Source organism: Chiloscyllium punctatum, chromosome 7, assembly GCF_047496795.1.
Source record: "Chiloscyllium punctatum isolate Juve2018m chromosome 7, sChiPun1.3, whole genome shotgun sequence".
In the NCBI taxonomy this organism is placed as follows: Eukaryota; Metazoa; Chordata; class Chondrichthyes; order Orectolobiformes; family Hemiscylliidae; genus Chiloscyllium; species Chiloscyllium punctatum.
In genome coordinates, this window is record NC_092745.1 from 57,778,855 (window position 1) to 57,795,414 (window position 16,560).

Below are 16,560 nucleotides of genomic sequence, written 5' to 3' on the forward strand. Positions count from 1 at the left end.
AGCAGGCCATGTTTAAATGCAACGAGATCTGGACAATATCACATTCATGCCACACAAATACCAGGTTATGACCATCACCAATAAGAGACAATCTAACCACCACCCCTTGGCATTCAATGATGTTATCATTACCGAATCCTCCACTGTCAACATCCTGGGGTTTTCATCAGTCAGAAAAGCAACTGGACTTCCCAGATAAACACAGTGGCTACAAGAGCAGGTCAGAGGCTAAGAATACTGTGGTGACTAACTCACTGCCTGAATCCCCAAAGTCTGTCCACAACCTACAGGGCACAAGTCAGAAGTGTAGTGGAATACTCCCCACTTGCCTAGATGAATCCAGGCCCAACAACACTCAAAAAGCTTGACACTGTCCAGGGCAAAGTAGCTTGCTTGATTGGCACTGCATCCAAAAGCACCCACTCCTTCCTCCACTGATGCTAAGTAGCAACAGTGTGTACTATCTACAAATTGCACTGCAGAAATTCACCAAAGATCCTCAGACAGCACCTTGCAAATCCACAACCATTTCCATCAAGAAGGATAAGGACAGCAGATATATGGGAATACCACTACCTGCAAGTTCCCACCCAAGCCATTCACTATCCTGACTTGGAAACATGTTACCATTCTCTGTGGCTGGGTCAAAATCCTGGAATTCCCTCCTTAATAGCATTGTGGGTCAATCCACAGCAGGTGGACTGCAGCGGTTCAAGGCAGCTCACCACCATTTGCTCAAGGGCAACTAAGGATGCGCAATAAATGCTGGCCAGCCAGCGACGCCCACCTCCCACAAATGAATTATCAACAAGTTTTTTTTGTTTTTATAATGCTGAAATGGAGAGATCTTTTTATGAGGAGAGGGGAAAAAGATTGGGCTTGTACTCTTTGGAGAAGAATGAGAGGGCACCTTACTGAAATATGCAAGATTTTAGGTGATGACTGGGTAGATGTAGAAGATTGTTTCACTTTCTAGGAGATTCTACAACCAGACAACATAATCACTGAGTAAAGAGTCCACATTTAAGATAGACATGAGGAGGAATTTATTTTCTCCAGGGTAGTGAATTTGTAGAGTTTTTTACTACCGCAGAGGCTGGGTCATTGAGTATATTTCAGGGCTGAGATAGTCAAATACTTAATCGGTGACGAAATCAAGGTAATGGGGAAAAGACAGGAAAGTGAAATTAAAGATTATCAGATCAGCCATGATCTCATTGCATAGTGGAGCAGACCTGACAGACTGGATGGTCTGTTTTTGCTCTGATATCTCATGGCCTTATGCAAATTTATATGATGAGGTCTCAAATGCAGGACAGTATACATTCTTTCTTGTGGGAAAGGGACGTTAATATTGCCATTTAGCTTGGGAAGCTGAGATGACTGGAAGTGTCATAAAAATTACTTTAGGAGCAGAGACTCTTGGTGTGACAGTAAATACTGCGTTGATCTTAGTAACAATGTTGGAAGAAATTCTAAAAACAGATTCAGCATTGAAGGCTATATTGATAATAAGTTATTACGAGATAATGTACACTCATCGAAATGTGAATTCAAAAATATTGAGAATCATATTTGCAGCTTTAAAACAGAGAAAAACCCAAGTGAAAAGGGTGAATAGCAGCAGTTGGCTGTGATTTACTTACAAAGAAAACAGCAAGTTCTAAGGAACTGTTGGACTTACTGAAAAAGGATATTCCAATGTGCAAAGAAAAAACCTGGGAATACAATCTGTTGTCATTTTATAAGTTTTTTTTTAAATTATAGATTGACTTATCTAAGATAGTTCCTTATCTTAATGGAACCGTGGTCCAAAAAGCAGGTGGAGACCTAAATGAAAAATCAACTAATGGATATATAAATTAGGAGTTTTATTGAATGTGGTGAATGACAATCAAACTCATAACTGTATGGACTTGCAATCTGTTTAAATACAATTACCTTTTCATGTAAAATAGAAAAATAAAAGATCAAAACAAACAGACAACGGTCTGCTTTTTCGTCCATTTCCCAAATGCATTTATGCAGTCTTTCTGATGTGCAATGATGTTCACAAAAGAATGCCACGGTCTTGTAACATTAACAAGAAGAGTACTACCAGTAATCGCCAGGATTTACCAGTAACTACACATTATTACCAATAATGCTTGAAAACTATACCTGTAGGATCACGAATTTCAATAGAAGGGGCAGGACCACTCAGAGACACTGTGACCTCTTTTAGACTCGGATCAAAGGGGATTTTCCAGATGTTTATAGCTTGGGAACCATGGTCTGTTGAAAGCAAGTGGACTTTGGAAGCCTGGACTGCCTCTTTTACCCATTTCAAGACCTGCAAATGAAAGGATGAGATGATGAGATTGACATTCCAACAAAAAGTGACAACATGAAATTTACTGGGAAAGAAATAAAACAATGTTTCCAACGTTAGATTCTTTCCTGGCCCCTCTGTTTATGTCAATCAATTAAATGATACAAAGAGAAAAGGCAATAAAAATAAAAATAGATATAATTGACATCATTCGTCAAGTCATTTGCATGATAATGAACCAGAATACGTTAAACAAAATTGATCATTTCTTCCTGCACACACACAGACTATTTTCAAAATATTAAGGATGACTATTTCATCAAAGGGACTCACAGTCGTTAGTCTCTGTGCACATCTTAATAGATTGCAACACTCGGCAGTATTATCTGTGATTTTTCTTTCTGGATCACAAGACAATAAGCTCAAACTCCATTGCAGAAACTTAAGCATCAAATCTTGGCTGACAGCCAGGTGCAGCACTAAGGGAGTGTTGTGCTATCACAGTTGCAGTTTTTAGGATAATCCCCATCCTCTCAGATGGATAAATAGAAGAGCAGCAATGGACCTTTTATCAATCGGAATCTCTAAACGAGTCTAAGACAGATTTTCTCATCATTATAACATTGCCCTCCAGGAAACCTTGGATATAAACTATCTGCAGTGGTTTGCTCTACAAAAATGTCGACTCTTAAAAAGTACTTCACAAGTTGTAAAACAGACAGATCACAAACAAATCTGTATAAGTACTTTTACACTATTAATACAACAAATAATTTAAGCAATATACAATATTCCGCAAGCAATTCTGTGAAATCACTCATATACAGTACTAGTTTGCACTTAAAGAGATGAAATTTTGCAAATAAAAATTCAATGACAGTGAAAATATTTATTGTTAAGGAACAAAATTTGTGCAACCAATTAATCAAAAGATATGAAGAAAAAGTACTTTAAGTCATTTTAACCAAATGTAGAACAGAAGTGTAAGTGACTTGTTATACAGTTCTGCCTTCATTGTTTCTAGGGATCCATTCAATTTCATAACTGCCATTTTAGCAGCTTATTTGCACAACCCTATATAGACATTTAAATTTTGAAGTTGTCAGGACTTATATTGAGATTTAACACTTTATCTTGTCTTACTCATAACTGATATGAAACTTCTGCTTTCATTTCTAATAACTTCTAATGTGAACTGGTTGAATGAATTTCAAGGACTCAGACAACATTTGTTCTGTGATCCAAATATTATTTTCTTAGCTTTTGTCACAATCATTAAAATGCATAATCTCCAAAATTTGGACAACCTTTGAATTCTAGAACAGTTTTGCACTTAACATGATCATCAACTACATAGAAATATAACCTTAGTTTAATGACATCAGAAAACTGGTGAAATTAGAATAAATAAAGTACTTGGTAAAGCTGTGGCTCACTCATGGAAGGACGTAATGCGCAACTGTACTGTAAGCACACATTTGACAGAAGTTATGTAAAGTCTTATTTGTCAATGACACGCATAATGTTGACATCTTGAAGATTGTTGATAATTATATCTCATTCAAATTTTGACTATAATGGAAAAAAATTTAATCTGTTTTGCCTCATGAGATTCATTCCCACTTTAATGCTACTGGGGGAGGCACTGGCCTGGTGCTATTATTGCTGGACTGTTAATCCAGAGACTCTGGTAATGTTCTGGGGTCTTAGGTTCAAATCCTGCCACAGCAGATGGTGGAATTTCAACTGATTAAAAACTAAATCTTGAGATGCAGTGACTGCAAGAGATAACACACAACCAATTGGAATATAAAAGCACTGTTGTGCTACTGAGACTTTATAAAGCTCTGGTTAGGCCCCATTTGGAGTACTGTGTCCAGTTTTGGTCCCCACACCTCAGGAAGGACATACTGGCACTGGAACGTGTCCAGCGGAGATTCACACGGATGATCCCTGGAATGGGTGGTCTAACATATGAGGAACAGCTGTGGATCCTGGGATTGTATTCATTGGAGTTTAGAAGATTAAGGGGAGACTTAATAGAGACGTACAAGATAATACATGGCTTGGAAAGGGTGGACGCTAGGAAATTGTTTCCGTTAGGCGAGGAGACCAGGACCCGTGGACACAGTCTTAAAATTAGAGGGGGTCAATTCAGAACAGAAATGCGGAGACATTTCTTCAGCCAGAGAGTGGTGGGCCTGTGGAATTCATTGCCGCAGAGTGCAGTGGAGGGCGGGATGCTAAATGTCTTCAAGGCAGAGATTGATAGATTCTTGTTGTCTCGAGGAATTAAGGGCTACGGGGAGAATGTGGGTAAGTGGAGTTGAAATGCCCATCAGCCATGATTGAATGGTGGAGTGAACTCGATGGGCCGAATGGCCTTACTTCCACTCCTATGTCTTATGGTCTTATGGTCTTATGGTCTTAATTCAGCTGTGACTTTTCTAATCTGTGAAAAGTGTTTTTAGTGTGATGATTTTTTTGGATGAAGGGGTGACAATACCTAGTTGTATTCTCACTAAATTATTAATCCAGAAATTCAGCTAATGTTCTGGGAACAAGGGCTCGAATCACACCATGGCAGATGCTGGAATTTGAAATCAATAAATATTGGCCATGAAACCAGCTGTCGATTGTCAGAAAAAACCATCTGGCTCACTAATGTCCTTCAGAGAAGGAAATCTGCCATCTTCACCTGGTCTGGCCTACATGCTACTCCAGGCCCACAACACTGTGGTTGACTCCGGGCAATTAGGAATAAGCAATGAATGCTGGCCTAGCCAGAGATGCGTACATCCCATAGATGAATTAAAGAATTAAACTGAATTAGAATTTTTAAATCCAACCTGAATTAGTCAGTGGGGGTTTCACTAACAGGAGAGACACTGGAGGCACTGGATTTGTACATTTATTATAGAAGTAATTGGGTTTGGTTAGAGAGAAACCAATCATTCTGATATGTTATTGGAATTGGTAGACAAAAGAAAAGATGGGATTAAACGTAAAACAAAAACAGAGGTTGTTGGAAAAGCTCAGCAGGTCTGGCAGCATCTGTGAAGAGAAATCAGAGTTAACGTTTTGGGTCTGGTGGCCCTTCCTCAGAATTGAGGAGTTTAAAAGCTGTTACAGAAGAAAGGTTAGTGGAAATTTTTGATTTTGTTTTGTAAAAATAAAGTTGACAGTTTGATCAGGAGCCAAGGAAAGCATAGTCAGGATTAGCCTGCATACTCCAAGTCACATTACCAGTGGATAGCACTGAATAACAGTATGCTTGCCTCCCATTTGCTTATTAACAGTTCATTCACTGAATCCAAAATTCTAACATAAAGCACAGTAATATACATGTTGGTGTAATCCTTACGTAACTGTTAAGACCACAACAAAGAATTTCAGCTAACAAATCAATACACTTATTTCCTTTTTGCAAATTCTAAACTGATTTCAGCCCAGACACGTACTTTTAACACTTTCAGGTGTAGTCTGACTTATGTCTGCTATTCCATGAATATACTTCAAATCAAGCTTGAACTACATCTGCTATGAATTATACTGAACAACATTGAACAAGCCTTCCTTTACAAAACAGCTCACTGTAGTAAGAATGATTTGTTAAGAATGGCATGCGACCCCCAAATGAGAATTTTGAACAGTCCATTAAACAATGTTCTATAACATTTCAACTTATCCTGATTAGAATATGAAACTTAATATCTCTTCACCCTCTGTTATGAATTGAAAATCCCCATCAGTAACCTAGCATCACTCCCTAAATGAGCATAAGTCATCCATCATCATGTAACCTTCATTAACTGCAAAACCACTACTCAAACTCTTGAATTACCAAATAAACGTGGTTGCATTTTCTCAATTCCTCTCATTAAGCTTCAGACAAGATGAAATAGTTCTGCATTCACAACATATTACTCCCATACGACTCAACTTCGATGGCATGATATATGAGCCCAGGACTGGCTTTGTGGAGATAAACCTTAGACAAACCAGAACACACATTAACGCTAAGGACTGGCTGTGACCTTTGACTTTAAAAAAACTATCCAACGGGAAGATTAGCTCAATTTGTACATGACAGTAAGGGCAACATAAACTGATCTGAATGACCACCTTTCACCTTCTTTTACAAACTTATTCCCAAATCGTTTACCTGTCAGAATTGATTCTCTCCAGGGAATGTAAGATAGTGTACAGCACTTGGGCAAAACATATTTAAACACAAGAGACATCATGTAGGCACAAGAGACATCAGTAACATACATAATTATTAGTAATGGATCAGCAATTGTTGACTTTAATAAATTGATCTGTTTATTAGAGTTTTTCATATCTGGTCGTTGAAGAAATCCAGCAGTTCTACAAGCCAGTACTCCATAGAGTATAGTGCATCAAACTGCTGTAAAGGGAAACTCAGTGTAGTGAGGACCAAACCTTGACAAGCTGAATGGCTTTCTCTTATCCTTAGCTTATCTTAAGATTCCAAGGCTGACAATTTGTTTCCTGTTCAGGGATAATTCTTTCATCTAGATGAGTCTAGTTAAGTCATTACTTCATAGTGTGGAGACGTTCATTGGGAATCAGAGTCTCAGAGCAGAGCCTGCCGGGGAGGAACTTGTAGTGAGTAGTGAGTGATGAAAAATAAAAATCTTCATTCTGAACAGGGAGAAATAATCAGGGTGATGTCACAGGAAAGTAATGAGGCATTTGGATGCTGAGGAACCAATGATAGGGACAGAGAGAGTAATGGACAGTCTTTATTTATGTGATTTGTAGTTTGTTAGAATGAAAGTGCATGAGAGTGTAGGTGTGAGGGATAACTTGGCCCTGGGGAATGCTCCTCCTTCAATATCTGGGAAATCAGAGGCACTTCTAGTGTCCATGTTGACCACCTACACAGAAAGCTGGAATTCCTGACTGGCTGCATGGTGCAGATGGAGCTGTGGATGGACTCACGATGGAATGTCCACGATCACTGGGACAGTTTCCAGAAGGGACAGAATATGTACAAACCGGATGGGCCGCACCTGAACTGGAATGGGCCCAAAATCCTTGGTGGAAGGTTTACTCATGCTGTTGGCGATGTTTTAAACTAATTTGGCAGGGGGAGTGGGGCACAGAGTAGATGTAAAGCCGGGAGAAAGATTCAATCAGATATAGAAGAAATGCTAGGTCAGTCCAGCAGACAGAGAAGACATGGGTATAAGACATATGGGAGGACCAGAAAACTACAAAGTATCGACTTTAATGCAAGTAGCTTGACTGTTAAGGAGGATGAACTGAGAGCACTGATCAGCAGGTAGGTATATGGTTGAAGGAAGAGTAAGACTAGCAGCTTAACATTCCAGGCTATAGAGATTTCAGGCATGATGAGGGAAGGTGTAAAAGAGGGAGTACTGAAGAACAAAAGGACCTTTAATGCACAAGTCCATAGATCACTGAAGATTTCAGCACATGTAAGTTGGCTGGTGAAGCCAGCAGCCAGGATGCTTGCCTTCATTAGCTGGGTCATAAAGTACAAGAGCAGGGAAGTTATAGTCATAGAGATGTACAGCACAGAAACAGACCCTTCGGTCCATGCTGATCAGATAACCCAACCCGATCTAGTCCCACCTGTGAGCACCTGGCTCATATCCCTCCAAACCCTTCATATTCATATACCCATCCAGATGCCTTTTAAATGTTGCAATTGTTCCAGCCTCCACCACTTCCTCTCACAGCTCATTCCATACACGTACCACCATCTGCATGAAAATGTTGCCCCTTAGGTCTCTTTTATATCTTTCCCCTCTCACCCTAAACCTATGCCCTCTACTTCTGGACTCCCCCACCCCAAGGAAAAGACTTTATCTATTTATCTTATCCACGTCCCTCATGATTTTATAAACTTCTGTAAGGTCACCCCTCAGCTTCTGACGCTCCAGGGAAAACAGCCCCAGTCTATTCAGCCTCTCCCTGTAGCTCAAACCCTCCAACCCTGGCAACATCCTTGTAAATCTTTTCTGTACCCTTTCAAGTTTCACAACTTCTTTCCGATAGGAAGGAGACCAGAATTGCACGAATATTCTAAAAGTGGCCTAACAAATGTCCTGTACAGCCACAACATGACCTCTCAACTCCTTAACTCAATATTCTGACCAATAAAGGAAAGCATACCAAATGCCTTCTTCACTTCCCTATCTACCTGCGACTCCACTTTCAAGGAGCTATGAACCTTCACTCCTAGGTCTTTTTGTTCAGCAACACTCCCTAGAACTTTACCATTAAGTCCTGCTAAGATGTGCTTTCCTAAAATGCAGCACCTTGCACTTATCTGAATTAAACTCCTTCTGCCACTTCTCAGCCCATTAGCCCATCTGATCAAGATCCTGTTGTAATCTGAGGTAACCTTCTTTATTGTCACTACACCTCCAATTTTGGAGACATCTGCAAACTTACTAACTGTACCTCTTATGCTCACATCGAAATCATTTATGTAAATGACAAAAAGTAGAGGACCCAGCACCAATCCTTGTGGCACTCCGCTGGTCACAGGCCTCCAGTCTGAAAAAGAACCCTCCTCCACCACCCTCTGCCTTCTACCTTCAAGCTAGTTCTGTACCCAAATGGCTAGTTCGTTCTGTATTCCATAAAATTTAACCTTGATAACCAGCCTCCCATGGAGTGCCTTGTCAAATGTCTTACAGAAGTCCATACAGATTATGTCCATGGCTCTGCCCTCATCAATCTTCTTTGTTACTTCTTCAAAAAACTCAATCAAATTTGTGAGACATGATTTCCCATGCACCAAGCCATGTTGACTATCCCTAATCAGTCCTTGCCTTTCCTGTTACAGCTTTATAGAGCATTGTTTAGGTCACAGCTAGAATATTGTAACAAACCTGTAACTCCTCCCGTACTTGAGTTACAAGTAAGCCAGGAAAGACCTAAAGAGTGAGATAAGAAGAACCAGGAGGGGACAGAAGAAGTCATTGGCCGGTAGGATCAAGGAAAACCCTACAGCTTTCTATAGGTATATCAGGAATAAAAGGATGATGAGAGAAAGATTAGAACCAATCAAGGATAGTAGTAGGAAGTTGTGCGTGGAATCAGAAGAGATAGGGGAAGCACTAAATGAATATTTTTCCTCAGTATTCACACTGGAAAAAGACAATATTTTCAAGGAAAATACTGCGATACAGGCTACTAGACTAGATGGGATTGAGGTTCACAAGGAGGAAGTGTTCGCAATTCCGGAAAAAGTGTGAAAAAAGATACGTCCCCTGGGCCAGATGGGACTTATCATAGGATTTTCTGTGAAGCCAGGGAGAAGATTACAGAGCTTTTGGCTTTGATCTTTATGTCGCCATTGTCTATAGGAATAGTGCCAGAAGACTGGAGAGTAGCAAACGTTGCTCCCTTATTCAAGAAGGGGAGTAAGACAACCTTGGTAATTATAGAGGAGTGAGCTTTACTTCAGATGTGGGTAAAGTGCTAGAATGTTTTTTAAGAGATAGGACTAATAATCATCTAGAGAGGAATAAGCTGATTAGGGACAATCAACACGGATTTGTGAAGAGTAGGTCATGCCTCACAAACCTTATTGAGTTCTTTGAGAAGGTGACCAAACAGGTGAATGAGGGTAAAGCAGTTGATGTCATGTATATTGATTTCAGTAGGACATTTGATAAGGCTCTCCATGGTAGGCAATTGCACAAAATACGGAGGCATGATATGAAGAGTGATTTAGCGGTTTAGATCAGAAATTTGCTAGCTGAAAGAAGACAGAGGGTGATGGTTGATGGGAAATGTTCATCCTGGAGTTCAGTTACTAGTGGGGTACCACAAGCATTGTTTTGTGTCCACTGCTGTTTGTTATTTCTATAAATGACCTAGATGAGGACGGAGAAGGATGGGTTGGTAAATTTACAGATGACACAATGGCCGATGGAGTTGTGGATCATGCCAAAGGATGTTGCAGGTTACAGATGGACATAGATAAGCTGCAGAGCTGGGCTGAGAGGTAGCAAATGGAGTTTAATACGGAAAAGCGTGAGTTCATTCACTTTGGAAGGAGCAACAGGAATAAAGAGTACTGGGATAATGGTAAGATTCTTGGCTGTGTAGATGAACAGAGAGATCTCAGTGTCCATGTACATAGATCCCTGATAGTTACCACCCAGGTTGTTAGGGTTGGTAAGAAGGCATATGGTGTGTTAGCTTTTATTGGAAGCGCGATTGAGTTTGGAACCATGAGGTCATGTTGCAGCTGTACAAAACTCTGGAGTGGCCACATTTGGAGTATTGCATACAGTTCTGGTCACGGCATTATAGGAAGGATGTGGAAATTTTGGAAAGGGTTCAGAGGAGATTTACTAACATGTTGCCTGGTATGGAGAGAAGGTCTTATGAGGTAAGGCTGAGGGACTTGAGACTGTTTTCATTAGGGAGCAAGTTGAGGGGTGACTTAATTGAGACATTTAAGATAAACGGAAGGTTAGATAGGGTGGACAGTGAGAGCTTTTTTCTTCAGATGGTGATGGCTAGCATGAGGGGACATAGCTTTTAAATTGAGGGTTGATCGATATAGGTAGTTCCTTTACTCAAAAAGTAGTAGGGACGTGAAAGGCCCTGCCTGCAACTCACCAACTTTAAGGGCATTGAAAGGGTCATTGGAGAGACATATGGATGAAATGGAATAGTGTAGGTTAGATGGGCTTCAGATTGGTTCCATAGGTCGGCACAATATCGTGGGCCAAAGGGCCTGTACTTCACTGTTCTATGTTCTGTGTTCAGTTCTGGTCGCTACACTATCAGAAAGACACGATTGCACTGGAGAGAAGATTCACTAAGATGTTATCGAAAATGGAAAATCTCAGTTATGACAGGGGACCGGATAAGCTGGGTTTGTCTTCCCTGTAGCAGAGCAAGTTGAGGTGGGGGGGCTCTGATTAATATATACAAAATTCTAAGAAGCATAGATAGGATAGATCATGAGAATCTTTTCCTCATGGCAGTTATGTCTAAGACCAGAGGGCACAAGTTTACGGTGACAAGTAAATGATTTAGAGGGGATCTGAGGAATGTTTTTTCATCCAGATGACAGAAATATCAAACACATTGCCTGAGAGGATAGTGGAGGCAGGTATTCTTTCAACATTTAAGAAGCATCTGGATGGGCACTTAAAATGTCAGGGCACAGTAGACTGTGGACCAAATGCAAATAAAACGGGTATTAGTGTAGTTTGGTGTTTGTTGGTCAGCACAGACATGGTGGGCTTAAGGCCTCTTTCTATGTTGTATGAATCTCTGATTTTGAAATAATGTTTTTTTAAAATCTGATGATCACATATTCACTTCCACTTCACATTGTACAGCAATGTTTGTTAGAAATGGTTGTGCATATATGTTTTTTGATTGAAGACATTCCCATCTGTCATGCAGCATGTTTCAAGTGATGTATAACATACCTGTCACAGACTGCATACAAAAGGCACTTACAACTGAGAAAGAGCTCACCATACCAAGCATAATAACTGAAGAGCACTTTCAGGCAATGATATCATCCCACTGGTAGTTGCTAATGTCTGCTGGTCTAACTTCTGAATAGTCAGAATAGCAGTTGATGGTGACAAAAATCATCCATTTCTCTAAGAATAAATAGGTCTACTCCAAGAATCATCCATGTTCTATTTGTGATATCATGTATAATAAACCACTCGTAAACTTGCTTAGCTTGGTGCTGTTACAAGCGTTGGAGTAGCTGATGTAGCTGTTACCTTATTGTTTGGTTAGTAGAGAATTGTATTCATCAGACTGGACTCAATCGAGATTAGGGTCCTGAGTCTAAATACAGGAAATTACAGTGGCTTGAGGTACGAGTTAGATATGATAGATTGGGGGACATTTCTTAAAGGGGTGACAATGGAAAGGCAATGACAAACATTCAAAGAACACATGGGTGAACTGCAATAATCGCTTATTCCTATCTGGTGCAAAAGCAAAACAGGAAAGGTGGCCAAACCATGGCTTATGAGGGAAATTAGAGACAGTGTTAGATGCAAGCAAGAGGAATACAAATTGCGAGAAAAAAACAAGAGACCTGACAAGTTTAGAATTCAGCAAAGGAGGACAAAGGGGTTCATTGATAAACAGACAAATGAGTCCAAGAGTAAGCTTGAGGAAAATAAACCATTTTTACAGGTAAGTGAATTCCAAAAGATCCCATACAGTCAGAAACAGGTGAAGTTATAATAGAGAATAAACATGGAAGAAGAGTAAGCTGATCAACTAAATACATACTTTGCATCTGTGTTCACAAAGCAAGGCTGAAATAACATACCAGAAATCTTGAGGAACACAGGGTTTAAGTGAGAGGAAGGAACAGAAGGAAATTAGCATTAGTAACAAAAAGCTGTTGGGAAAATTGATGGTATTGAAGGCAAATAAATTCCTAAGGCGTGATAGTCTACATCTTAGGGTACTTAAGGAAGTGGTCCTGAAAATAAGAAATGTGTTGGTGGTCATCTTCCAAGATTCTACAGTCTCTAGAACAGTTACCACAGATTAGAGAGTTGCTAATGTAATGCCTCCATATAAAAAGGTAAGTAAAGAGAGAACTGGGAATCATAGACCAGTCATTCAGACATCAATAGTAGGGAAAATGTTAAAATCCAATTTAAAAGATTTGATAGCAGAACACTTGGAAAACAATGGCAGGATCAGATAGTGTCAGCATTTACAAAAGGGAAATCATGCTTGACAAATCTGCTAGAATTCATGAGGGTGTAACCAGTAGAGTCAGAGAGGGGAGCCAGTGGATGTTGTTTATTTAGATTTTCAAAAGGTTTATGGTGAAGTCCCACATAAGAGATTACCATGTAAAATTAAAACAAATGGGATTGGGGCGAGTATATTGAGATGGATTTTAAAACTTGGTTGGCAGGCAGGAAACAAGGTCTTTTTCCAAATGGCAGAAGTGATGAGTGGACTACTGCTAGAGATCATTGCTGGAAATCATTGGACAAGCTGGGTGGGTGGGCAAATGCAATGAAGTATAATGTAGATAAATGGAGGTTTTCACTTCAGGAGCAAAAATAAAATGACGAATTATCGAACTGCTCTAAATTGGGGCAGCAGTGTGCATCAAAACCAGGTGTTCTCATACACCAATCACTGAAGGCAAGTGTTTGTGTGCAGCAGGCAAATGGTATTCAGCCTTCATAGAAAGAGATTGAAGTACAGGAGCAGGCACGTCTTGCTGCAATTATATAGGGCCTTGGTGAGACCACAACTTGAATACTGGGTGCAGTTTTGGTCTTCTCATCTGAGGAAGGATGTTCTTGCGATAGAGGCAGTGCAGCAAAGGTTTACCAAGTTGGCTCCTGTGATGGCAGAACAGACATATGGGGAGAAGTTGAATCAGTTAGGATTATATTTGCTTGAGTTCAGGGGAATGAGGAGGAACCTCACAGTCACCTAGAAATTCTAACAGGTCTAGATAAGGTAGATGTCAATAGACAATAGACAATAGAGAATAGGTGCAGGAGTAGGCCATTCTGCCCTTCGAGCCTGCACCACCATTCATTATGATCATGACTGATCATCCTCAATCAGTATCCTGTTCCTGCCTTATTTCCATAACCCTTGATTCCACTATCCTTGAGAGCTCTATCCAACTCTTTCTTAAATGAATCCAGAGACTGGGCCTCCACTAACTTCTGGGTCAGAGCATTCCACACAGCCACCACTCTCTGGGTGAAGATGTTTTTCCTCATCTCTGTCCTAAATGGCCTACCCCTTATTTTTAAGCTGTGTGCTCTGGTTCGGGACTCACCCATCAGTGGAAACATGTTTCCTGCCTCCAGAGTGTCCAATCCTTTAATAATCTTATACGTCTCAATCAGATGCCCTCTCAGTCTTCTAAACTCAAGGGTATACAAGCCCAGTCGCTCCAATCTTTCAACATAAGATAGTCCCGCCATTCCAGGAATTGACCTTGTGAACCTACGCTGCACTCCCTCAATAGCCAGAGTGTCTTTCCTCAAATTTGGAAACCAGAAATGCACACAATATTCCAGGTGCAGTCTCACCAGGGCCCTGTACAGCTGCAGAAGAACCTCTTTGCTTCTATACTCAATCCCTCTTGTTATGAAGGCCAGCATGCTATTAGCTTTCTTCACCACCTGGTGTACCTGCATGATTGCCTTCATTGATTGGTGTACAAGAACACCCAGATCTCTTTGTACTACCCCTTTACCTAACTTGACTCCATTTAGGTAGTAATCTGCCTTCCTGTTCTTGCCACCAAAGTGGATAACCATACATTTATCCACATTAAACTACATCTGCCATGCATCTGTCCACTCACCTAACCTGTCCAGGTCACCCTGTAATCTCCTAACATCCTCCTCACATTTCACCCTGCCACCTAGCTTTGTATCATCAGCAAATTTGCTAATGTTACTATTAATACCATCTTCTATATCATTAATATATATTGTAAAAATCTGCAGTCCCAGCACTGATCCCTGTGGTACCCCACTGGTCACCGCCTGCCATTCCGAAAGGGAGCCGTTTGTCACTACTCTTTGTTTCCTGTCAGCCAACCAATTTTCAATCCAAGTCAGTACTTTGCCCCCAATACCATGCACCCTAATTTTGCTCACTAACCTCCTATGTGGGACTTTATTAGAAGCTTTCAGAAAGTCCAGGTACACCACATCTACTGGATCTCCCTCGTCCATCTTCAGAGTTACATCCTCAAAAAATTCCAGAAGATGAGTCAAGCATGATTTCCCCTTCATAAATTCATGCTGACTCTGACCTATCCTGTTACTGCTATCCAGATGTGTCATAATTTCATCCTTTACAATTGACTCCAGCATCTTTCCCACCACTGAGGTCAGACTAACTGGTCTATAATTTCCTGCTTTCTCTCTCGCTCCTTTCTTAAAAAGTGGTACAGCATTAGTCACCCTCCAATCTGCAGGAACTGATCCTGAATCTATTGAACTCTGGAAAATAATCACCAACGCATCCACTATTTCTAGAGCCACCTCCATTAGTACCCTGGGATGTAGACCATCAGGCCCCAGGGACTTATCAGCCTTCAGACCTAACAGTCTCTCCAACACCAATTCCTGGCAAATATAAATTCCCTTCAGTTCAGGTCCTTCAGCCACTGTTACCTCTGGGAGATTGCTTGTGTCTTCCCCAGTGAACACAGATCTGAAGTACCAATTCAACTCTTCTGCCATTTCTTTGTTCCCCGTAATATATTCCCCTGTTTCTGTCTTCAAGGGCCCAATTTTAGTCTTAACCATTTTTTTGCCTTTCACATACCTAAAAACGCTTTTACTATCCTCCTTTATATTTTTGGCCAGTTTACCTTCGTACCTCATTTTTTCTCTGCGTATTTCCTTCCTAGTAATGCTCTGTTGTTCTTTAAAAGCTTCCCAGTCCTCCATTTTCCCACTTATCTTTGCTATGTTATACTTTTTCTCTTTTGACATTATATGTTTCTTAACTTCCCTTGTCAGCCACTGCCTCCCATGCCTCCTCCTAGGATCTTTCTTCCTTTTTGGAATGAACTGATCCTGCATCTTCTGCATGATATCCAGAAAGATCTGCCATTGTTCTTCCACTGTCATCCCTGCTAAGGTATTGCACCACTAAACTTTGGCCAGCTCCTCCCTCATAGCTACACAGTTCCCTTTATTTAACTGAAATATTGTCACTACCGATTGTACCCTCTCCCTTTCAAATTGCAGATTGAAGCTTATTGTATTATGGTCACTACTTCCTAATGGCTCCTTCACTTCGAGGTCCCTGATCAATTCTGGTTCATTGCACAATACCAGATCCAGAATTGCCTTCTCCCTGGTAGGCTCCAGCACCAGCTGTTCTAAGAATCCATTTCGGAGGCACTCCACAACGTCTCTTTATTGAGGTCCAATACCATCCTGATTCTCCCAGTCTACCTGCATGTTGAAATCCCCTATAACAACTGTAGTAACATCTTTGCTACAGGCCAATTTTAGCTCCTTATTCAACTTACACCCCACATCCATACTATTGTTTGGGGGCCTGTAGATTACTCCCAAGAGGGTCTTTCCACCCTTAGAATTTCTCAGCTCTATCCATACTGACTCTACATCCTCTGATTCTAAGTCCCCCACACAAGGGACTGAATATCATCCCTTACCAACAGGGCCACCCCACCCCCTCTGCCCGTCAGTCTGTCCTTATGATAGCAC

At 40.7% G+C, this 16,560-nt stretch overlaps 1 protein-coding gene across 3 annotated transcripts in view; it reads right to left on the reverse strand.

Annotated features, from left to right (window-relative positions):
• The window catches only part of hmcn1 (hemicentin 1), a 597,300-nt gene that overhangs the window by 441,182 nt on the left and 139,558 nt on the right, over positions 1-16,560 (reverse strand). For all 3 annotated transcript variants that reach the window (XM_072573640.1, XM_072573638.1, XM_072573641.1), the window contains exon 5: positions 2,161-2,332. In XM_072573640.1, the coding sequence (XP_072429741.1) occupies positions 2,161-2,332 (172 nt within the window). The remainder of the gene's footprint in view (positions 1-2,160; positions 2,333-16,560) is intronic.